The 25,600-nt window shown below is 37.8% G+C and overlaps 2 protein-coding genes across 2 annotated transcripts in view; one reads left to right on the forward strand and one right to left on the reverse strand.

Moving 5' to 3' along the window:
* ZSWIM6 (zinc finger SWIM-type containing 6) overlaps positions 1-25,600 on the forward strand; it is a 190,010-nt gene that overhangs the window by 76,446 nt on the left and 87,964 nt on the right. The gene's annotated exons all lie outside the window — the stretch shown is intronic.
* Positions 6,443-7,453, reverse strand: LOC113928781 (60S ribosomal protein L9-like). The gene has a single exon (XM_035727565.1). The coding sequence runs from the start codon at positions 7,088-7,090 to the stop codon at positions 6,524-6,526; it is 567 nt and encodes a 188-aa protein (XP_035583458.1). The 5' UTR covers positions 7,091-7,453; the 3' UTR covers positions 6,443-6,523.

Below are 25,600 nucleotides of genomic sequence, written 5' to 3' on the forward strand. Positions count from 1 at the left end.
ATGCCAATGAGATTAAATCAAGGCTTTCATCCCCATAGGTCCATCCCCATGGGAGTGATTTAGTATAGCTCTGCCACCTCCTTTGGCCTTACATAGCTCAGTAGCCCTAGCCTCCTGCCTTGCCAGCTACCACTCTTGGATTGCAAGACAGAGTTAATTGAAAAGATGGATGGTCAAAAATAAGTAAGTTACTAAACCTGGAAAAACATAAAGCCCACATGAAAGAACAGAAGTTAAGGGAAGTGAACAGGTGTGGAGGAAATGAATGAGAATGATGGATAGAAAGAGTCAAAGAGATAATGCCTACATTTGGTTGGATTAAGTGAAATTAGGTTGGAACTGCTGTTGTAGAAATGAAAAGCACAAGGAACTTACTGCCTATCTTTGCTAAAGGGTCTTGCTTCGGTATATATTATCTACACTGAACAGGTTTAGAAGATTACTAAACTAAAATTATTCAACTATGCCAACTAAGATTGCTTGAATTCAGTTTCCAAAGTTGATTTTTTTGAGTATATATTGATCCATGTTTGAAAAAAAAGTCTTCACATAGGTAGAAAAGCTGTTTGTTCTTTTCATATGCGTATCTGTCTCAAATATTGTTAGAAGTCACAGTATTTCAGTTTAGAATTGCTGAACACAGGAGCTGGAAAGCCTGAACAGGCTGTGACTGCAATGTGAGTAGAGTCTGAAAGAAATGAAAAGCAAAAACTCACCAGAAAAGGTCCATGTTAGTATGTGCTTTTCTTAGTGTTCCAGATTGTTAACAGTATAATTAGATCCTTACCTCTTAAGAGTGTACATTTTAATTTGTGCTGTTAGGAAGGATTTTTGTTTTGAAATATTACAAATGAATGTCTTTTTCTTTACTTAAAAACTGGTATACTCAGAATTTTGAACAGTGGGTGGACTATTGATCTGTAAAATTTTGAAGCAGATTGTACATCTCATAGATTTTGCTATTTAAGCAAAATAAGTGATTTTCTTAATAGGAGGCTCTAAGTTCTTGAGTCCAACTGAAAACCATTGAGGATATCACAGAAGAGTTGAGGTTTTGTTTTGTTTTAAAGATATATTTATTTATTTTAGAGAAAGAACGAGCGTGTGCAGGTGGTGGAGAGGGACAAAGGGAGAGGGAAAGAGAGAATCTCAAGCAGTCTCCCTGCTGAGTGCGGAGCCTGACTCCTGGCTTGATCTCGCAACCCAAGATCACGATCTGAGCTGAAACCGAGAGTTGGTCGCTTAACTGACTAAGCCACCCCTGTGCCCCGGAGGAGTTGAGTTTTAAAATCAAAGTTCCTTCGAGGAGATCTAGTCATCCCATCAGTTAAAAAATGAGGTACTGAGGCAATGAGAAATTAAGTGGACAGTAAAGGGCAAAAAGTAGTTAAAGAATCATAATGAAGACTCCAGGCCTTGACTTGGATTTCAGTTCTGTTATCAGCATCAGTTAGGTGCTTTGAACATGGATGAAGCTAAAGGAATAAGAAATGACAGGTGCTTTTGTTCACGGGACTCATAAAACCTATCTGGGGTTTTTGCAGGTGTCAATATATTTTTTTTATTTTAAAGATTTTATTTATTTGGGGGAGGGTGGAGAGATTGTGTGAGCAGGGGGAGGAGCAGAGCGGGAGGGAGAAGGAGGGGAAACAGTCTCAAGCAGACTTGTGCTGAGTGCAGAGCCCCATTCAGGGCTTGATCTTAGGACTCTGAGATCGTGACCTGAGCCAAAAACCAAGAGTTGGACACTTAAGTGACTGAGCCACCCAGGTGCCCTGAAAGTATCAATAATTTTAAAACAAAGAATTTGATGCCAAACTAGTCTATTTTATTTAAATGAAACCTTTTAGTACCTAGCTAGATGAATGAAATGGGAAGACAGAAACAAATGTTTCAGAGGGAAGTGTTATGGATGGTGATAGACGTGTGGATGTGATACTTTAGGTACACAGACAAGTGGATGGCTTGTTCTGTAAGATGTTCCTTTAAATTCTTTGGCGTAAAGATACAGCATTATTAGAGAAATAATGCCTGATTTACTCAGATACTTTGCTTTTCATATCCATCAGCTCCTGTTTATAATTTAGTTGGTGTAGTTTCCATGCAGTGATACGCTCTTTTTTTCCCCAAGAAAGCTATTGTGACGGATAGAATAGAGTTATTTGCCCTTTATAGTTGATGCTATCAACAGTCACTCATTAGATTTGGCTGACCAGAGAGTCTGCAAAGATTGAAAGATTATTCTATGATTATCTTTTGGTCGTATTACTTTCGATGGTATCACATCTATTCTAGTTCCCATGAACCACTGCTGTGCTCTGGGCTTGAGATTTAGTTGATTTTCTTTTTCATTTGTGCTTACATCTACAACATTAAGATGTTAACATTTAGCTTTGCTTCCAATCTTCATGGTCTAGAACTTGAGTTGCCCACTAAGCCACTAATCACACATGGCTAATTAAATTTAAATTAATTAAAGTTAAATACAGTAAAAGTTCAGTTTCTCAGTTATGCATTTCGAGTGCATAGTAACCACAGGTAGCTAGTGGCTACTGTATTGAACAGTTCAGGGGTATAAGAACATTACTGTAGAAAGTTATATTAGCACTGGTCTAGAGTATCATTCATCATCCATACAATGCAAACCTTTAGGAGAGCCCTTTAGGACAGTGGTAGTAAATGGCCATTGCCCCCTGGTTGCATTCATCACAGAAGAGGATTTGCAACAGATAATGGGGATTTTTCCAAGCTGGAGTTAGGTGTGCAGCTAGCTGGTTAGAAGTAGCCATGATTTTATTAATAGATTTTGTTAATAGATTAATAGATTTTATTAATAGGAAATTGCAACCAGAGACCTAAGTTGAAATCCAGCTCTGCTCCTTACTAGCAGTAGGGACTTGGGCCAATCATTTGATGTCTTTGAAATTCAGTTTCTTCACTTGTGAAATGAGGATCTATTTCATAAGATTGTTGAGAGTGTCAAATGCATTGGAAAGTAGATGATAAACTGCAAAGTCTCTGTAAGTGTATGGTATGTACATGCATTAGGAACTACGTGTACCAGCGGTGTTAATTTGCAGTAGTAATCTTTAAGTTCTGTCATCTTGTTTGGAAGGCATCACACTGAACTGATTGATAAAGAACTAGAAAATAACCACACAAACAAGCCAACATGTGCTTTAGAGATCAGAAAACGATCTAAGGACCATGTTAAAGTTGAAATGATACTAGTGCCCTAGCTTCTTAACAGTATATCTAAAAGTTCTAACAAACATTTCACTTGCTTCTGGACCAGTAAGTGACTCATTTAACATCACATGGGAAGAAAGATCACTTACAATAAGGTTTTTAGATGTTCTCTGTACAGAAGTTTCTAGTGTTTTTACCAAGCTACATCATTTTTCTGATCTCACAGGGAGTTGGTGCACAGCATTAGTCATTATCCTTGTTATATAGCATGTCAGACAAGTTGCAGCAGTGGAATGGGGGCTGCTGGCATGTGGAGTGGGTAGTGTGTGGGGAGTTGTTCTTTGGATCAGTCTGACTTGGTCACTCATTATTAAGAAGCAATTACAGAGGTTGCATTTGTGCTAGTTTCTTATCTTAGAACTGGAGAAATGAAGTACATGAGGCAACCTTCTGTTAGTGAAGAATACACATAAAATCTCAGGAAGTGATACTGCTCCAAATCAGATGGCACCACCCAGATGGTAAGTTTCACTTTGTTTATTCCAACCCTGCATTCCACTGTCATTTGGATGGTTATCTATGCATTCAGCACTGCACAAATTATACAAGCCAATGAATGAGCCTTCTGCCCAGAATCATAAATTGAAAACAAGAATGTTAGAAACCAAAAAACATCTTATGTTTAAAAGTTCAGCTTTTTGTTTTTATAAAATTTTATCCCAGTCTAATAGTGAATGTTGACCCTAGCGGACAACATTTTATCCTCAAAAGCCCCTTCCTCCATGAACCTTTACTCCCCTCCCCACCCCCACTCCCTGTCCCCCACAAATGAACTGCCCATTCTCTGTTTTTTTTAAACTTTGCTTATGCCTTTGTTATTACTAGCCCTTTCTTCCTCCATTACTTCCTTCCTTTGGTGATGACAAGTTTTGAAGTAGGCAGGGTGCTTATGGTTGTTACCTCAAGAATCTAGTTTTTGAAGGGCAAGGACTGTCTTGAGAACAAGGAAGTAAAGTTTGCTGTGCAGGCTCTGATGGCAGACAAAGGATTGAGGGTGGAAATTAGAAGGAGATGGACTTGAATATAAGGAGTATCTTTCTCCATCTTTCTGAAAATAAACTGCTTACGTGTTTGAGCTGAGGCTAGGTAACTATCAGGCATGAAGATATAGGGCAGAAGGCTTGATTAGGTCTCTTTTTTGGTAATTACTAGTTTGGAGAGAATTAGGATTATATATATTGGGAACTTGAGGGCAAACCTAAGGGAGAAAGTCAAGATGTGGAGCATATCTCCCGAGGTGGGGGACAGAGAGAGAGCCAGGGCTTAGACCCAGGCCTTGCCCAGAGACAGCAGATGCTGATGGGGCTCTTGACTTTCTCTTCAGACACTTCAAGGTCCATTTTCATTCACTGCCTCTAATCTTGAGCTTTATCCTAGCTATTTTTCAGGGTCCTGGGAGTGGGCTTCACTTTTGGATTTGTCCTGGCTCTGGTGCCAGTAGGCTATCCATGCTATGGGATCACTCTTGTTGGGGAGATAGTATAACATCGTGGTTTACGAGTATGGATCCTGGAGTCATAAGATTGAATCTTGACTCTTCTGTGCAACTTTCAGCAAGTTAATTCTTTTTTGTGCCACAGTTTTCTCATCTGTAACTATAAAGGAATATCTGGGAATGATACCATATTTTATCAACACTCACACCATTGTAAGAAGCACCATTGCTTTACTCTAAGAAAAATACACTGCCCATTTAATTATGACACATCGCATTTCAGGGAGGTTAAAATAGAGAAAAACCTACCTCTTAGGATTGTGGTGAGGAGTAAGTTGGTATTTGCAAAGCACTTAACACTAGTATCTAATACAAAGTAAGTGTTCCAGGTGTTAGCTGTTGTCTACTGTTGAACCTGTTCTATTTAGAGAAGTTAATTTAGTCATCTAGTCAGTGTTTATGAAGCACTGTGCTTGGAAGACACTGCAGCTCTAGACCACAATCCTTGCTCTTAGGAACCTTATATTCTAGTTTTGGAGAAACTCACAGAAAGAGAGGAATCCTCATACAGCCCAAAAATATGGACGTAATTCTTTGGGAGCAGAGTATAGCGTATAAGACTAACTTTGCCGGCAGAGTCAAGAAAGGCTTCATAGAGTCAGTGGCATTTAAGCTTAATCAGGAAGCATAACAAAAGGGCTCACCGGAAAGAGGGGGCCAACAGAGAAGGACGGTGTACGCAGAGGGAATAGCTTGTGTAAAGGCACAGGGCTTAGAGTCAGCGTGACTGCAAAGTTGAGGGTGTGTGTATGGGGGTGGTGGTGGCAGCAGGTAAATATCAAGAGGTCAGCTCCCCCAGATTGCGAAGGGTCTTGTGTGCCAAGCTAGGGAGTCTGAACTTTACATTCTGTCCGGTAGCAAATGGGTGGATAACTGGAGGTTTTAAGCAGTGGAGTGATGTGAGCAGAATAGCTTTTTTCCCCTTCTGTATTGTTACTGCACATTCATACCTTGTCGAAGCAGGATCTGCTCTTTTACACTCAGCCGTGGAAGTGTGGAGGCTGCTTTTAAACCGTTCTTTGATACAGGTATCCCTTCTCCGTTGCAGTGAGGAAAGCTATTGTTTGCTTTCCAAGGCTATAAAATGATTATATAATGAAGCCTCTTTCTCATAATACTATTTAAATATAAGCACTGTATTTACGAGATTAGGTGGCAGAACACTAGAGTGATGCATATACACTTTCTATATTTAAAATTTAAAAATATGATAATTTCAAAACTGCAGAGAAGTTGTACAGATAGTAAAGGCTACTTGTAAACTTTTTGCCTCTATTCACTTAACATTTTAGCCTATTTATCATTGAGCTCTTTTACTTTCTATACACACACAGTTTTTTTCTGAACCCTTTGAGAATGAGTTTCATGGAGATATTTTCTTATGAAACCACTAGAGAGTACAGTGGTCATCTGTAAATTTAACACTGATGAAACTTTTAAAACTAATTTACTCTTTATATTCCAGTTTTTTCAGTTGGTCCAATAATGTTCTGTATAGATTGTTCTCTGCCCCCCCCCCCCCCGCCCCTTTTCAGTAACAAGACCCAGTCTGGAATCAGGTGTTGCATTTAGTTCTCTCTCTTTAGCCTCATTTAATCTGGGATATTTCCAAAGACTTTATCTTTTATGACAGTTGACATTTTTAAAGAATAGAATCTTCCCTTTCTTTTTTTTTTTTTTCCAAACCAGTATAGCTTTTATTGCATCTTTAAAATATCACAAATAAGTCTGAAAAATCATCTGGCATCTTGCTGTTTCTGTAGATGGACAACTCAGATCTTATTCATCAGCCTGCTGAACTGTTCCTTTTTCAGAAACGTAGATGCCATCCAAAAATTTTCTGATGTCCTTGTTTTTAACAGTTGTGACTTGCTGAATCAAAGCAGCTGAGTTTGATACAAGTTCAATGTCATTTCCTTCAAGAATTAACTCATCTTTTTGGGCTTGAGATACAGAACAAGCAACACCTGGCCTCATCCAAACCCTGCGGATGTATTTCTCACCCAAGAAATGTCGGATTTCAACAAGAGAACCATTCTCCTGAACAACAACGTTGATGGGGAAGTGAGCATACACAGACCTCATCTTGTAACGGAAGCCCAGTGTAATGCCCTTGATCATGTACTGTACGTGACTACAGATAGCCAGCTCTTTTCTATTTCCCCACCATTTGTCAACTCGGAGCCTCTTCTTTTTCTTTCCAAGAAGACTGAGTTCTACATTGATGTGATTGAAGTCCCTTCGCAGGGCTCCTCTGGGTCCCTTCACAATAACTGTGTGTCCCTTCAGAGTGATGTCAACATTTTCTGGAATGTCGACAGTCTGATTGCTGAGAATGGTCTTCATTCTCGCAGGAGATGCGGCAAAGATTCCTTCTCTTTCTAATGGGATGTTTCTTACTTAGTTTTCTCATGATGTGATTCAGGTTAGGTATTCCCTGACAGAATGCTACATAAGTAATGTGTTCTCAAGGATGCGTATCACATCTGGAGGCACATGAAATCCACTGCCTCTCATTGGTGCTTTTGACTGTGATAATTACTTGGTCAAGGGTTTTCCAGTTTCTTCACTATATAGTTACTGTATTTCCTAATGAGCATTCTGTGGGGAGTATGAACATATTCTGCTCCTCATCAAAATTTCCCCTAGACTTGGCATCGACAGGTGATTCATGTTTGAACTAGTCTTCCTTATAATAGTTGCAAAATGTTTCAGTTATCTCTCTATATTTTTTAAGTTTGGTGTTTTTTATAAAAATTCTAGTGCATGTATTTCTTTTTTAGTAGTAATCAAACAGCTGTTTTAATAAAATTCTTATCTTACCTTGTTAAACATCTTACATTTACAATGATTCTTTCTGACCCAGTTAATAAAAATGGGATTTTGGTGCTCTTGGCTGGCTCAGTCGGTAGAGCATGCAATTCTTGATCTCAGGGTCATAAATTCAAGTCCCACGGTGGGCCTCCAACTCACTTTAAAAAACAAAACCCAAACAGGATTTTATTGTCCAGTCCACCACGTCTGTCACGTTGAGAAATCCTTTCCAGTACTGAAGAGGGCCTCCTTAGTTCCTTTGTACCTTGATCATGGCTCCTGGACAGGTTAGGGAGGAGCTTGGTAGATTTTAATATTATCGTTGGAGGGGACTGGGACCATAGGAGAGTTACGTTTATAATGGGCAGTACCTAGAGGGGCTCTACCTTATATAGGACTTCCTTAATCTGTTAATTTATTAGTGTTCTAGGCATTTTCCTGAGCAAGCCACCATTTTGGTGATTCTCTTAGGCTACTTTATTTTCAAAATTACAGGGATGCCAGAAATACATCAAGGGATGTAGAACATAGTCATAGTTCATTAAATGTCTTCATATTGTTGTAACCTCTTCTGCTCCAGCTTTTACGTGTTGGTTTTTGTTTAAAATGGGCTTCACATGTTTGCTTTCTGGGTAGCTGTGTGCTTTTTAATGACTGTGGCCTGTGCCTCTCACTGTCGCTGACTGTGTTAGTAGTCACAAGGAGGGGAAGATGAAATACTGTGAAGGATTTACTACAGGTCCATTGCTACCATTATAAAACCAATTCTCAGTAATTTAGAGAAAAAGTTACTTCATTCCTTGGGTTTGTTACATCTTTATCACTTTGTGTTTTGAGATGGCAGGGAAGATCAACCTCAGTTAAAAACAACTTGTTTGTGGCTAGAGGGACAGTGAGGTGTTGCTGCTCATTTGAGGTGCAGATTCTGAGACATTTAGTGAGTGCCTACTTTGTAAGAAGCACTGCTGATGTGAGTTAGAGAGAGTGATGATGTGCTTCTTGACTTAATCAGGTGGCATGATTACTTTTTTTTTTTTTAACTGGACAGATAATCTCTTTAGTTGCTGGTTGGTATTTTTTATTATATTATTTTATTTTATTTTTTTCATCATGATAAATGTACTGTTTAATCCCCCTTCACCTATTTCAACCTTCCCACCATTCACCTTTCCTCTGGTAACCATCAGTGTGTTCTCTGTAGTTAAGAATCTGTTTCTAAGTTTGTATCTCTCTTTCTTTTTTCCCCTTTGCTCATTTGTTTTTCTTAAATTCCAGAAATGAGTAAGATCATATGGTATTTGTCTTTCTCTGACTTATTTTAATTAGCATTATATGCTCTAGCTCTGTCCATGTTGTTGTGAATGGCAAGATTTCATTCTTTTTTATGGCTGAATAATATTCCATTTTATATATTCATACATATATTTGTGTGTACACACACACACACACACATCTTTATCCATTCATCTATCAGTGGATACTTGGGCTGCTTCCATAGTTTGGCTATTGTAAATGATGCTGCAATAAACATTAGGGGTATCTTGCTTTTTAAGTGAAATTTACTTAAAAAAGCAAATCTTGAAGTAAACAGTTGAACTAATAAGCTGATTTTGATTGGAAATGTGTACATTGACATGGTTAATTATTAATATATATCACAGTTGACTTGTTTCACATGACTATGTTGTAATAATTTTTTATGTGGGGATCTAATGGAGGAAAATTTTAGATTTCTTGATATATTAGTTAATGACAATGTTTATAAAGTGGATGAAGTAGAAAATGTAAAGATGAAGGAGAGTGGAAGAGAGATGGGGTCACAATCCGAGGCTCTCGATTTTCCTATAGAATATAGTTACAATTCTAGCATAGCATATAAAGTTAGTCTGAGCATAGGGAATGCAGTGCTCCTACCTGTGTTTTAGATTGGTAGTCTAGATTGCAGTGGCAAGATGGTGGAGACAGGCAGGGTGAGCTCATCCATTAAGGTTAGAGGTAAAGCCTGATTTAGAAGGGCTTTGGGAATGAAGGTGAGGCAATACATACGAGAGAGAATGTAGAGGAAGGCATTTACAAGATCCGCTGTGACCAACATAATTGAAATGAAGGAGTCTAACATGGCTTGGAAGTGGTACTGCTTTTGACAGGAGATAAATAAGGTACAGGTGGATATAAATATGTATTGTACTTACGGAGATAGCTAGCAAACACTTGGGCAGGGAGGACTGGTCATCAGAAGAAAACAGGTGAAGATACAGACTTGGGAGCTTGCCGTGTGTGTGTGTGTGTGTGTGTGTGTGTATTTGGTGTGTTCTGCAGTACAAAGTGTGGGAATGGATGTTGTTCAGAAAGAGGAAGCCTTATCCATGTTAAGGCCGGAGGACAATCCAAGGACAGAGCCACTCCATTGCTCAGCTCCAGTGGGTAGCAGTTCACATTGCCATTTGTGTGATTGGCATCCCCAGGACTTGTGCAGTGGGGCAGATCTATATAAAGGGCATATCTCTGTGCATGATCTTTTACAGTAAGGGCAGATATGAAGTTTGAGTCTCCTACTCAGACTCAGGCTCATTTAGATCCATGAATGATAAGTGAAAGGTACTGAGAAAAGAGGTGTTTTGAAAGGTTGTTGGAGAGTGATGCCAGTTAACTTGCCAGAAACCAAGTTAAAGGGTTTTATGGAGTAGTGTCAGATGTTGTAGAGAGGTCAAAGAGAATGAGGCCTGAGAAGGCCTTTGTGCTTTTCATTTATGAGATTATTAATTACCTTTAAAGGAACCCCTGACCATGGGATGTTTGTAATGGAAGCCAGATTGCAAGGGGTTAAAGAGTGAGAAGAGGAGAGGTTGGAAGCTCCTTGAGGAAGCAACATCATTGTGACTTGATTTTATGAACTATATAACATCATAGAATATTTCTAGATGAGGTAATTTTTAAAAATAAATTTGCAGGGCACTGGGTGGCTCAGTTGGTTGGGCATCTGCCTTTGGCTCGAGTCATGATCCCATGGTCCTGGCATCAGGCCCCACATTGGGCTCCCTGCTCAGCGGGGAGCCTGCTTCTTCTCCCTCCCTCTACCTGTCACTCCCCCTGCTTGTGCGCTCTGTTAGATAACTAAATAAAATCTTAAAAAATAAATAAATAAATTTGCATTTTAGGGGCGCCTGGGTGGCTCAGGTGGTTAAGCATCTGCCTTCGGCTCACGTAATCATCCCAGAGTTCTGGGATCAAGCCTCATGTGGGGCTCCCTGCTCAGCGGGGAGCCTGCTTGTCCCTTTTCCTCTGTACCTCCCCTGCTTGTGTGCTCACTGTCTCTCAGATAATAAAATGTTAAAAAAAATCAAAATAAATTTGCATTTTAGAGATTTTGAATTGTCATAGTAATGTTTTTGTAGTTTTCCTTATACTTTAAATTTTTTCTTAAAATTTTCTTACAGTACTTAGGGAATTAGTAAGATTCTCAAATTTTATTTTCTATATTGTTTATATTATCTCATTAAATCATAACTAATTTAAAATATTACATTTCCCATAATATTCTAAAAGGTAGCTTGTGGTATTCTCAGTGTACATCTATAGAAAATGAATCACTTTTGTAAAAATGTATAGTGAATTTTTCAGACTTTACATCCCTTGATCTTTCCAATGGAACCAAAGTATTTTCTGATCTTGAATGCATATTTATGCAGTTGAGGGTTGTAGTTAGTAATGACAGCTTACATTTCAAATATATATGAATATAGATTTGTGTTGGGAAAATAATACAGGAACTTTAGGAAAAAGCTGTTGTTTGAACCAAGATAGTACTAAGTAAGTTGGGAGTTTATCCTGTACAGTCAATACTGGTGTTGGGGCAGAAGGGTTATGAGCGAAGGGTTAAGAGGGAAGAATCTTATGATTTGCTAATGATAATTAGCATCTTATGATAATTAGTGATTTTTTTCTCCTGTATTGCTTAAACATTTGACAATTGCAGCTACCTTCTTAATTCTGTTAAAGAATGAGACTTAATTAAGAGCACGTGTGTTGACGTGGATATAAAATCAATGCTCGGTTTGCCTGGGAAAAGTTTTGGGTTTCCTTTTTCTTTTTCTGTTTTTGTTACTGTTTTTAGTCTTTTTGGAGACTTGGCTAAGTCTGTAGTGGGTTTTTCTCGTGTGTGTGTGTGTGTGTGTGTGTGTGTGTGTGTGTGTGTGTGTGTGTGTGTGTGTGTGTGTGTGTGTGTGTGTGTGTGTGTGTGTTGGCTAAGTCTGTAGTGGGTTTTTCTCCTTTGTGTGTGTGTGTGTGTGTGTGTGTGTGTGTGTGTGTGTGTGTGTGTGTACTGCATTAGCCATTCACAGAACAGAAGCAAATAGCCATTTTTAAAATTCATGTCTTCAAATGTTAATTTGATGCTTTGAGGCATAAATGACCTTTCTAGCCAGCCCAGACTTGTCAAACAAAGGAATGATAGGAACAAGCTGCTGTTTGTTCTAATACAACAGGCTGTTTTTCACAGAGAATTTCAAAACAATTTTGCTTCCCTCTTCTCTAAAACATGAAACTTCAGCCTGTGCTCGGTTTGACTTTAGAAAGAATTGTGTACATACAAGTGGTTAAATGGAATCCCAATCACCTGTGCAAAATGAACCCCAGTTTATAGAATATACAGATGTGTGTAGGAAGTCCTTGCTTAGCTTTTCTCAGCCCAATGTTGGGCTCAAATATAGTTGAATCACTGGGTTCATAGAGTGTGGGAAGCGAGAAAGAAAAAAAGACCAAAAACAGTAGATTAGCTTTTCTGTTATTCTTGTTGCAAATTACTTGAAATGAGTGAAGTGAACTGAGGCAGTGTTGTGGAGTGACTGCTGCACTTGGTACCTAAGGACTTTGGTTTTTATCACAGCAGGCTAGCTACTAGCCTTGGACCATGATGTGTCATCTAACCTCCATGAGTTTCTTGATCTGTCAAATGGAAATAATACTGCTTGTTCTAGTCTACTAACAACTCCATAAGGATGTTTGTTGAGAGGTACCTATGATACGGATGTGGAAGTGTAAACCTGTTGTGCATTTGTCTCAAAAATTGTGACATTAATTTATCCCCAATTTGTTGTACATGTTGTCCACTGATACCAACTCTTCGTTTCCGGTTATGTTATGAAGTAGATAAAAATTGTGAGTTTTAGTTTTTCATTGGGTTCTCATGTTCTGAAATAAATGACCAGTAATCAGGAAGCCAACAAAACAAAAAATAGTCTACCTGTAAATACAAACCACCCCTTCTGTACGCTTACTCCCGAATAGTTTAGTATCCACTTATTTCCTTTGAAAGTTTCATACTCCACATAGAAGACTGGAACACATGCTTTGTTTTGGTGGATTGTTAGTTTGATTTTTCTTCTTAGGTATCATGAAGAGGCAATAAATAAAGGAAATAGTTCATTTGTTGTCGAAGCATTTTTTTGTCATTAACCCAAATAAGCTTAAAATAGTCACCATTATGTCCTGAAAATTTGTTCTTAAGTTCTAATTGCTAGTACTATAATAACAACAGAAGATTTCTATCAAGTACATTTGTCTTCTTGCCTTTCATTCCTGGCTAAGCAAGGCATAGAACATTTCTGCATTAATTTATATTTGAGGATCAGTTTAGATTCTTAGGGGTAAGAAAATCATTTGGAAGTTTGACAATTCTAGTTAGGAAAAGACTTTCTATTTACATGAAAGCATGCAGTGCGGCATCTAGTTATGTTATACTAGAAAAGGGAACATGAGGATCTGTGTGGAAGCTAAGAAATTAACTTTGGATCTAAAGTAATAGCTTAACCTCTTGACCAGGATAATAGGATTTGTTTGTAGACTTAGTTTTACCATTTATTTATGGGAGGGGTTGGGAGACAAGTGAAAAGGAAGGGAAGGGTTTATGAAATCAAATTCTTATAAATTTCACAGGACACTTGAAGCTTTTACCACAGTTAGGAAACAAATACAAGTCAGGTTTTATAATTTATGATGAGCTGTTACATTTTATGGAAATGCTGTGCTCTTAAAAATAATTTTAACCTGCATTTAGTATATGGTATTTTCCCTTAACATAGTTCTATTTCTAGGACCCCCAGTATTCAGTTGGAGCAATTTTGTGAAAAGACCCTTGTACTGGGAACCAGAAGATACCCATGTCTGGACAAAGTCCAGCTGCTAACTAGTTGTTTGACCTTGGGTAATTCACTTGATTTCCGTGGACCTCCTGTCATTTGATAAATGATAGAAAATATAAATAATTAAGATGTCTCATAATACCACTTAAAATCTTACTATTTTTGTTTTTGGGGAATGTTAATTAAAACCAGTAATGGAACTTAATTTTAGGTATAAATTCAAAATACTGTTATTTGTTTTTCCCTTGAAGAGTTTTCATTTAGCCAAATGGATTGATTTAAAGTTTTTGACCACAGCTGCTACAGAAATGTGTGCACAGCTACTGTTTTGGTAAACACAGACTAGTAACCAGATGGTAGTAATACTTTATAAAAAGTTAGGCTATATGGGCTGGGAACCATCCAAATGAAATTTTCAGTGTTTTGCCTAGGTACATTGGATTTAGTACACATTAAATGAGTTTCAGTGTGTTTTATTACTGCAGTGGCTAGAAAGAACAAATAGAGTATTATGTGGAATACAAATAATGCTTATTAAGCTTGCAGTTGATTCCTTCTGATAGATGTTCCAAATTGCTGTCAGACTATATTTACTTACTTATAAACAGATGTGCTTTTGCTTTAAATCAGGATAACTATTGCAGACCTAGTTATGCATATTTTAAACAACTGTTAAGGATTACATTTTAAAATCATTGTTGATTAAATAAGAGGCTGATTTATTATATTTTCTAAGGTTGTTGGTTTGTGGTGGTTTTAGATGACAAAGAAGTTAATTTTGATTTTGAAATGCTGAGTAAAGATGGGATATCATCAACTAAAAATTATTTTCTGGCCTGCAGTCGATAATGTATATCTAAGATGAACAATTATCATATTAAAAAAGCTTTAGTCACTATTTAATTATCACCAAATGAGATGTTGGTAGCAATTTAGACATCACCTGACCAGTGTTTTAACTAAACAATACAGTGGTAGTAATCTTAATCTTGAATTTTACAGATTGATAGTGTTGGAGAGTATTTTCTCCAATTTTAGTTTTTCTTCCTTACATGTATGTTGTTGTTAGGGTTTATTTGTTAAAATCTTTGCTAGGTAGGTGCCATACTATTCGTTTAATATATAAAGCTTCTTTAGCCTCAGATCATGACGTTAGTCAGACTGTGAACTAGCTTATTCTTGCAAGTCTTGGTCACCCTCAACTCTTTTCTGGTTTGATGATTGGTTCTACTTCCATGGGTTTGTATGACAGGTCCTACTAATTCCAGATTACTTTTTTTTTCCACCATTCATGCCCACATGCATTTACAGCAAATATTTATTGAGTCATCATTATCAAGTGTTAGGCATTATTCTGGGACAAATAGGTGACCCTAGTTCTTTGGAGTTCTCCTCCTAGTGGGAAGATAAATGTTAACTATATAACAGATGTAAAATTGTGGTTGTGATAAAGTACCCAAACATAGAGGCCCCTTAATGGTTTCTGCTCCTCAGAAATAGGACTAGTTCTGTTTATGATAATATAAAAACAGTGTAACTGGCCTATCTTCCCAAGTTGTAATGATTTTCAACCTGAAATAATCTTGATGGTTTTATTTTTTTTAAATTTTATTTATTTGAGAAAGAGAGAGTGAGAACGAGCGGGGTGAGGGGCGGAGGGAGAAGCAGACTCCCCATTGAGCAAGGAGCCCGATGTGGGACTTGATCCCAGTACCCTGGGATCATGACCAGAGCCGAAGGCAGACACTTAATCGACTGAGCCACCCAGGTGCCCAATCTTGATGGTTTCAATTACATCAGCCTGCTCTCACTTCTACTGCCTATCATCTAATTTGTGTTTTGCCAGTTTACCAGAAACCATTCTTAGATCTTGTCCTGCCTACCTCTTCTAGCTGAGAGGAGGTGAAGGCTAAGAGTATGAACATCTGCGTCAAATTGCAGACACTCCCCAAGTACATTGGCTGCCATAGAGTTACACTAAAACCAAGCAAAAAAGACACTACAACATACGGGAAGTAGAGGCTGTAGGGTTGCTTCAACAGCCACAAGCCTGCTTGGGAGCTTGTAAAAGATACTGTGGGGTGAATGGTAATGGATGTGCAGTGGTAGATTTATTTTTTGGATTGCTGGAACCTAAATTTCTCCATCTGAGGGAAAATCAATCAGTCTTTTAAAGTTTATGACCAGATTTTGAGGCCTCATGTTTTAGAGTTCTGGGTAAAAACAAATGGTTCAATGCCAGTCATTCACTGTGGGCACCTCACATGGCCACTGTATCTACATCATAGCGATAGGCCTATATTTAGCATCCGATTACATACAAAACCAAGATCCACTAGTTGCCTTCTGTAACCAAAGGCAGTATTTGTTAACCAGTGTGGATGATTAATAAAGCTAGCATAACCTTATTTATTCATCTGACCATGTCCTATTAATCCAAGCAATACTAACTCTGGTAAAATGGTCCAGATGATTGTGCCAATGTGGTACTTTTAATTTTGTTAACACATGTATTAGTTCTTTATCATACATCTAGTATAACATAGGTTTGACTAGTATAATACTACCATTTAGGATGCTTCTTAAATATTGAATATTCTCAGCTTCCTGCTCAGTATGAAGGTTAATGAACAAAAGCAATTACAATTGATAGTATGAGGCCTATAGAGCTTAAGGCTAACCCCTTCTCTTCAACCCATTCAGAGGCTTATTCAGTGACATGCAGTACCACAATTTACAGGACAAAAAACCTGTATCTTTAACATGGAATGAGTTGTTGATAAGAGAGAGACTTGCTAGAAATATGACTTTAAACAGAAGTATATAGACTTTCCAGAAAAACAGCAATTCCAATATTCTGTGTTTACTAATGACTGTTGAAAATTTAGCACCTCTCCCCCAAGACCCTCTTCCCCCTATGGCAACCTAATGTAAAGTCATATCCAGGAGTAAAGGAGCCTAAGATTCAAAGTAAATTGCTAGTAATTACAGGCCAGAAACTTGTCATGTTTGATTATGTTCCTCTGAGTCATGAGTTTTTGGTTTTCAGTGTTCTGTATGCTACTAATTTGGACCCTTTGTTACAGACAACACCAGAGAAGAGACCTGATAAAATACCCTACGTTTTTCAAGGGGAGTAGTTTAGAATAATGCTGCTTAAGAGTACCTAATAACAGAACAAACAGGCAATGAACAGCATATAATTCTGCACATTATGCAGAGACATTAAATGTACATATTAGTAAGGTAGCAGATGCTTTGGTTCTGAAATTGACATGTGAAATAGCAGTCTTTCTCTGCAGGGCTCTGCTATAGCCAGCGCTCCTTTACATGTAATGAATAGCTAATTTCAGTCCTATGGTCCATAGGAGACTGACGGGGAACTGGGAAGAGGAAAGCATTCCAGCTCTAAGAACAGCAGGATGTGCTGAGATGTGCTTTTTAATGGAGAAACATTTTAAAACTCTTGGGGGTAAACTCATAAAGAGGGTTGTGCATGAGTTTTTGTATTTAAATTAAGGAATTATTAGTACAGTTAGACAACCAGGAGTCTCACAGCTATATTGCAAAAGGAAAATCAGAATTTGGTGACTGAACTTAAGCTCAGAAATATCTTGCACTTTTGACAAATTACATGCTAAAACTATGCTTTGTCTAAATGGAGCCATGTATTAGAAATAAGCATCTGAAAATGTATTCAACTTGTTGAAATTTGGGACTTTTAAAAACTGCACTTTGCCTGCTCTCCTACCACATGGAGATTTCCTTGCTGTATGAAATTTCTCTGTGTCCATGATTCATTCATATATCTATCCATTCAGTATTTGTTGAGCATCTGTGTACCATGATGTTGTGGGAACCCAAAAATGAATAAAATCAATCTCCACCCTCAAGCAGTTTATAGTCTGGTGGAAAGACAGTGTTATAAATGCTGTAACTGAAATGAAAATAAGGATTTTATGTGTGGAGACTAGAGTTTTTAAGCTAAAAGCCTGCTTTTTTATTGTGAAGTATAAAATACATACTGAACAGTGCATAAAACATATGCCTACAGTTGAACAGATACTTACGGAACTACATTTTATGCATTTTTTATGATTCTTTTATTCAGCATTATGTGATTGATCTGTGTGATTGCCTGTAGCATGTTCATTGCTGTATAATAATCTATTTTATATCTCTACCCTACATTGGGTTCCTTCCAGTTTTGGGGTATCATTAACAATGAGGCTAAGAGCGTTGTTGATTATGTCTCTTGGTAGGTGTGTACACACAGTTCTCTAGCGTATATATACCTAGCGATGGGGAAATGTTGAGTCACAGAGGGTATATAGCTTCAACTTTATTAGATAAGGACAAACTATTATTTCTAAGTGATTTGTTCCAGTATAAAAAGACTTTGGAGGGCGCCTGGGTGGCTCAGATGGTTAAGCGTCTGCCTTCGGCTCAGGTCATGATCCCAGGGTCCTGGGATCGAGTCCCGCATCGGGCTCCCTGCTCCTTGGGAGCCTGCTTCTCCCTCTGCTTCTCTCTCTCTCATGAATAAATAAATAAATCTTTAAAAAAAAAAAAAAAAAAAAAGACTTTGGAGGGATTCTTGATATTGGTGTTTTGGGTTTTTTTTAAGATTTATTTATTTGAGAGAGAGCGCGTGCATGTGCTTGCACTCGCTGAGGGGGAGAGGGAGAGGGAGAAAGAGAGTCTTAAGCAGACTCCCTGCTGAGTATAGAGCCCCACACTGCCAGATCTCACCAACCTGAGATCACCACCTGAGCCAAAACCAAAAGTTGGACGCTTAACTGACTGTGCCACCCAGGTGCCCCGATATTGGTATTTTTCTAAGTCATATACTTTCTCATAGAGTTTGGTTTTCTTATGAGAATGTGGTAAGGATAATTATATGTAGCCAACATATAGTTCAAAATATTTTTTCTACCTAACCTGCATTGCAGGAGTCTTCTTGAAATACCAAATTATGACTTAATATTTTACTTTGGTAAATGGAATAGTCTTTGGCAAATTGAGGAGTATGGGAAAGATCTTTGAGACTAGAAGACATGCCAGAGTTTTGTTTAATGCTATGAAGAAAAGGTGAAAAAAAAAGAGCTAGAGTATGTTCATGATACAAAAAGTTTAGAGGTTTTAAAATGTTGACCTCACATTTTGAAGTGTACTTCTATTTTAATCTCTTTCCTAATGGAAGAAGAAAGAGGACTGATTTGGTAGGGTACCCTTGTTTGAAAAATTGACAGTTCTTTGGCATGAGGCCCAGATCTCTTTCCAGATTTTGTGTGAAGTAGAAAAATGGCAGCCTCTTAGGTGCTATTCATTGCAAGTGGTGTGGGAGAAGTACTAACTTTTCATACAGTAGGAGACTAGATAATAGGGAGTGGATATTCCATGTAATCAACCCATTACCTTCCCAGACCGAAGAATGTCGTGAATATTAGAACAATTAGCAGAGCATTACTTTAAAGATACTAGGGAAATTCAATTTAACTTTTCTCGGCCTCTGAATCCATTAGAAATATGAATTGTTTTTGTTTTTAAATTATAGTGAGGCCCTCCTTTTACAATCTGTATTCATACTGAAACTCACGATCAAGGAAGCTTTTGACCTGCTCCACGGGTATGACGACTTTATTATTTATTTTTTTAAAGATTTTATTTATTTATTTGACAGAGAGACAGTGGGAGAGGGAACACAAACAGTGGGAGAGGGAGAAACAGGCTTCCCGCTGAGCAGGGAGCCTAATGCCTGGCTCGATCGCAGGACCCTAGGATGATGACCTGAGCCTAAGGCAGACGCTTAACAACTGAGCCACCCAGGCACCCTGGGTATGAAGACTTTAAAAACTGCTTTTAAAAAACTTTTTCCCCCAGGTTTCTCTGAGACCTGAATTTGCAGGGTGCTTGGAGTTTGCTTTTGCCACCCAGTATAGCAAAACATGTCTGAGCATGAATGTTTGGGAGGATCAGGCCCAAAGCTATGCTGGTTGGGTGAATAGGAAGTTTTCTGCTCTGTTCAATCCAATTCAGTGAACATTAAGTGCGTGTCAGCCATGTGCCTGGTCCTAGTAGGTACTGGAGACACAAAGATGAATAAAACAGTTTACAGTCCACTGGGACAGACAGGCATATAAACAATTCACTATAGTGTTGTGTGTTAAGAGGCTATAATAACAATCTGCAGAAAGTACTTTGGTGCATAGAGGATAGAACAAATACTTTTTGTGTGGTAGGTGGTGAAGTTTTACATAGTAATGGTCTTTGACTTTGTAGATGATCAAATTTGAAATAGGTCATACAGGTGACTAGGACTTCTAGAGGGAGAGGAAGGGGCATATTTAGCGGAGGAAATTGCATGAGCTAATGAGTTTTTCTTGTTCATCTAGATTATGAATAATCTACACGAGATTATATTACGTGTAGAAGTTAAAATTTCATGGCAATTTAGGTAGTGACTCCAAGTTTGAAATTGTTAGCCTTTCCTAATTTTTTTTTACTCACTAAAATACACATACTCATAACATTCGGTAATCAGGCAGACTCACCTTGAACCCCTCCTGGATGTAAAGATAACTTTGGGAGTAGACTCTAGTCAGTCTGCCTTTCCTCATTCAAGAGATTTTTTTTTTTTTTAAGATTCCATTTATTTATTTGACAGAGAGAGACACAGCGAGAGAAAACACAAGCAAGGGGAGTGGGAGAGGGAGAAGCAGGCTTCCTGCTGAGCAGGGAGGGAGCCTGATGTGGGGCTCAATCCCAGGACCCTGAGATCATGACCTGAGCCGAAGGCAGACGCTTAACGACTGAGCCACCCAGTAACCTCAAGAGATATTTTTTAAGTCCAAATCATCTGGGTTCAGGAGAGTATATGGAAAGCTTAATAAACCTAGTCCTTGCTCTGTAGGGTGGTGATTTTGAAGACTTAGCCTCCGTGTTTCACATGTTTGCAAAACAAATTTTTTGTAAAGTAATAATCTGTACAGTTGAATATTACTATTGGAGAGAAATGAAATAGTGGTGAACATAACCTTAAATATTACCTAGTTTAGCTCTCACATTCTATATGTAGGAAACTAAGGCCTAATTGGTTAGATGTCTAAAACCATACAGACCATTTGTAGGCCTGGGTTGGATGAAGAGCTGGTATGCTGTGCAAAGCCTCTGACTGTGCAGGCCCAGGCTTTTTCATATGGTTACTCTTTGTGGTTTCTGTATGCCATTGTTTGTCACAGATCAGTCTCATATTTACTGCACTTATGGTTTGATGGTTTGGAAGACTTAGCTGATTAAGCTAGAGTTGAGACAGTCTGGTATAAATGAGATAGTGTATGTGACCATGCAAAGATTGTGTCAAGGGAGGAGAGATGATAGAGTTGCTGGTAGGCCATCTGAAAGAAACTGTTGAAGGTATTTGCAACCGCAGAAAGGCATATAGGGCCTAATCTGATGCACTTAGGGGCAGTAAAACAAAAACATTGAACCAAGAAGTTTATGGGAGTGTGGTGAGATTTGTCATGTGGATGTCAAAATAAGCCTCTGTTAGGAACGAAGAGAAAGGTAAGACCATAGCTGGCAGTGGAATTGAATGAGACTAGCCTTGACTTGGGGACTTTGAGGTATTCTGAGAAAATCATGTGGTGCCAGGAGGAGTAGAGAATAATCCATGAATATAGGATATTTTGACATTATGTACTTGTAATGCCATTTGGAAGGGAAATATGCTGGGAAACCTCATAAAATGGTAAAACTGTCCACCTGACTGTCCTTGTAACCAGAGCATCTTTTCCCTCTTTGAATCCCTGTGGCCATTCTGTAAGATTTCTTTTTGGCATTTATGTTTAAGAATGTTGATTCCTGGTAAGTGTTCTGTTTAATCCTAGGTTCATCCTCACAATACGGTAGAGCAGTAATTGAGAAAATAGCACCTATCCTCATAGGATATACCCACTATTTATTTTCAGTCACGTTGGTTTCTTATGCTGAGTTACCCAAACTGAGTTTTATAAGAGAAAACTTTTTTTTGTTTGAGTTCTAGACCCAGTATTTAGCATATATAGGTTGCACATTGACTTTTCTTCAGTGTTTAATATTACTAAAAGGTATGCCACAAAGTATTCTTTATTAGGATTATACAGCTTTTTAAGTAATTGTTATTATTTTCTAATTTACTTTATTGAATTTCCAGGCTTTTAATACTTTTTTTATTTGATTGTTTTAATAGCCTAGGGTTGAATAAGGCCACATATATATCTCACAACTCTCTTCTGCTTAAATTATCCCGGTCTGCATCTCAAAAGGTGTTCAGTAGTTGTGGTGGTGGTGGTGGTGGTATTTTATACTGGGATTTTGTTGCCATAGTTCCAAGAGTCACATTCCCAGCATAGTTGGGAGGGAGAGTGATGCTGACTGTACAAAGCTTTGTGGGGGAGCCACTCCATCCGTTTCATACTCTTTCCCTCTCTGCATGTTAAGTATGGCCATTTTAGGACAGGAACAGATGTGAAGCAGATGGGAGGGCAGTCACAGTGAAACCCCTGTCCCCTGATTGATCTCTAGGTGTGTTCAGACAGTAACCAAAAAGGAGGGTTGACTGGCAGTATGAACAATCATTTACCTCTCTGCCAGCTTAGCCAAAAAGGCACAGAGATGGGCCAGGGTGCTGAACATTTTGGACTGACTGCTAAGCACTTCATTGGAATGAAAGAACAGTTTCCTTTTTAAAACATTGTGTGTTCCAAATTGATATACCTCTACTGCTTAGAATTCTGAACCTAGTAGCACCCCATAAGCCTCTTGTCTTCTGACATCCTCAGCTGCTGCTTCATTTCCCTTCTCTGCTGCTCTTCTTGGATTATCTTTTCCACTCATTTTTCCCCTTCAGCAATTTGGTAGTATCAGGTGGGAGGAAAAATGGTGATTTTTCAAATTCTTCTATGCCCCATCTATGAAATGGGTATCGCTGAAGGCAGTGGACATGGATGGCTGTGGATGGTTTGAGTTTGACCCGTCAGCTTTCCCATTCTGCTGGGAAGGGGCGGGGGGGTGGCAGCAAATGGAGATCCATCCCAGAGACTTAAGTATTCTCACTTTGAACTGATTTCTCATTTGTATGATTTATTAAAAAAATAAATGGTATCACAAATAAAGGGTGCTAAAAAAGTATGCAGTCTACTGAATTGTCACCTTTAACACATTTTCCCTCAAGTGGGTTAATAAAGCCCTCTGACAGTTATAGGCTACTGTTGGTTTTTTTTTTTTTTATCACTTCCTGGTACTCTAATGGTTACACTTCTGTGAACTTTGAATGCTTGGCCTGCACAATCAGTTGATTATTATTGTTGTTACTAAATATTTACTGGACTCCAAAGTAGTAAATGGTATAGAAAGCAAATACTACCCTTATGTCATGAACTGAGAAAAAATGATTCATGAAGGTGATGCTTGAGCCAGGGATAAGCCAGCACTCAAGGGAGAAATAAATAAGGGCAGGGAGGAGGAACATCAGGAACATTTGCCATTGGTCATTTTGGGAACGCTTAAGTGGTGAGGTATATTTCTTAGAGCTATCTATAGTTTTACTTCATTCAATTGAGGTTTGTTTATTTAAAGATAATGTGGTTCCAAGAAGTCTGTTTCCAGGGACTATAGTTTGAAGCTTCTGTTACCTTAAAAGTATGTCTTGACTCCTTAAGACTTGCCGGCTGGCTGTTGTGCTTGTTGTCATTGTGATCAATAAAAACTGCTCTGATTTAGGAGTGATTTATCCTGAGTGTTAACTGCTTACAACTGCATGGAGGAGACAGTGGTTTGCATTTTGGCTCCTGCTCAGTTAGGGAAACTTGAGATTCCTTAGTCTTTTCAGAAAGCCTGACTAGGAAGCTGGCATCATGGCAGGAATGTTTTAGTTAGATTCAGGAAGTCAGGATACAAATGTTAGAGTAATTTAGATTGATAGACTAGATTATACGTGGTTTTTTTAAAATCCTAATTGTGCCTTAAATTATAATCCTATTAATACATTAGTTAAAGTTGGTTCATATTTACCTGTAGTAAAGAGAAGTAATAAAACCTTCTATAAGTTCTTTTTTTTCTTTTAATTTCTCCAGTGAACTTAATTTTATAGTTTTTCAAAAACAAAATTTCACAATGTAATAAAATGCCCCCGTGAAAGGAAATGTGGTTTTTAAACTTCACCTTGGTTACTTTTGTACCCCCTGGGTGTTTGGGAATTTTTTCTTTTCGAACTTAGCTCTTGACCTTACAGCACAATTAAGTAAGTAATTATTTTCATGTGGAATCAAGTATTTCTCACTGAGTTAAGGATATAGTAAATTTAGACTGAGCTAACTTACATTGAAAAAATAGTTTAATGCTGACTAGAGTTAGCACTTTATTTGATAACTTACAGCTTAGGCTTGTCATAGTGATAGATTTTGGCCAGTCTTCTCTGCCGGAAATACTATATTTAGGTGTGGCTATTGAGCCTAGATCCACTTTAGTGTTTTGTATTTAGAACAAGCCTACTGTTTTTATTATTATTGGTCATGGAAATAATTAAAAAGTTGAAGGAAGTACCTTTATCTTGAATTTTTTATACTGTTATTTTATACCCAGATGTGATAACTAACCTGTGGTATTTACTATAGGAATCTAAAAAAAAACAAACCAATATTTAATTTTGAGAGCCTTTTATGAATAACTTGTGGCTTTTAGAAAATGAGATGCATAAAATATTTCAAAATCTGAAGATGTTTTAATCATAGTATGGAGTTAACTTTGGTCTGGTAATAAGGGAGATGAGAGTATTCAGAGTTATGTGCTGTTGCCCAAGTGGGTTTCTCTTAATTATCTTTTCTAGCATACACAAACTTCTTATTTTTGTAGAGGGGAAAATACTTTATCCCAGAATGGTAATAGAGATAATGGGAACAGTTCTTTTAAATGGAGGAAGGGTAGATTTCTTAGTGTAACATTGAACTTCATTAACTAAACTTGCTTTACACTGTAGGCCTTGAAAGGGTGACATACTTTCTGCAATAGTTTTTAGAAATAACTATTTTCTAGATTCAGAAAATAAATGTAACCTTTTTAAAAAAGATTTACTTATTTATTTTAGATGGTGTGGGGAGGGGCAGAGAGGAGGGAAAGAGAGAATCTCCAGCAGACTCCGCTGAGCACCAAGCCTGACGCAGGGCCTGATCTCAAGACCCTGAGATCATGACCTGAGACGAAATCAAGAGTTGTACGTTTAACCGACTGAGCCAGCCAGGTGCCTCAAATGTTACTTTTAAGTTTGGAATTTGATAGAGTGAAAAATTATAGCACCTAATGAATTATGTTTAGTTGGCAGGCTCTTTTAAAAGGTAAAACTTAAAAAGATAAACTTCCTCCTAACCCCTTTTATAATTAAATGTGTAATATGAAAGAATATAATAGGTGTATGATTATAAAGCAAAACAATATATTTGTGTACCCACTAATCACCTTAAAATATAATATTACTGTTACCCTTTAGAGCCCTTTGTATATCCTTCTTGGACACCTTTACTTCACTTCCTACTTTCTACCTCCTGCAGAAGTTACCAGCACCCTGAATTCTGTATGAATCATTTCCTTTCCTTAATTTTTTTCCATTTAATATTCTGCCTATTTCTTTATACACCGTAACTTGCAGTTTTCAGTTTTCCTCTTTTAAAGTAGTACATTTTGAGATTCATCAAAACAGATTGTGATTGCATTTTCCCCAGAAATAGAATAAACAATCCTAAAATACATATAGAAGCACAAAAAAATCTTAAATAGCAAAAGCATTCTTGAGAAAGAAAAACAAAGCTGGAGGCATATCATGGTTCCTGATTTCAGACTATATTACAAAGTTACAGTAATCAAAATA

The sequence above is a fragment of the Zalophus californianus genome, chromosome 5 (assembly GCF_009762305.2).
Source record: "Zalophus californianus isolate mZalCal1 chromosome 5, mZalCal1.pri.v2, whole genome shotgun sequence".
Taxonomy (NCBI): Eukaryota; Metazoa; Chordata; class Mammalia; order Carnivora; family Otariidae; genus Zalophus; species Zalophus californianus.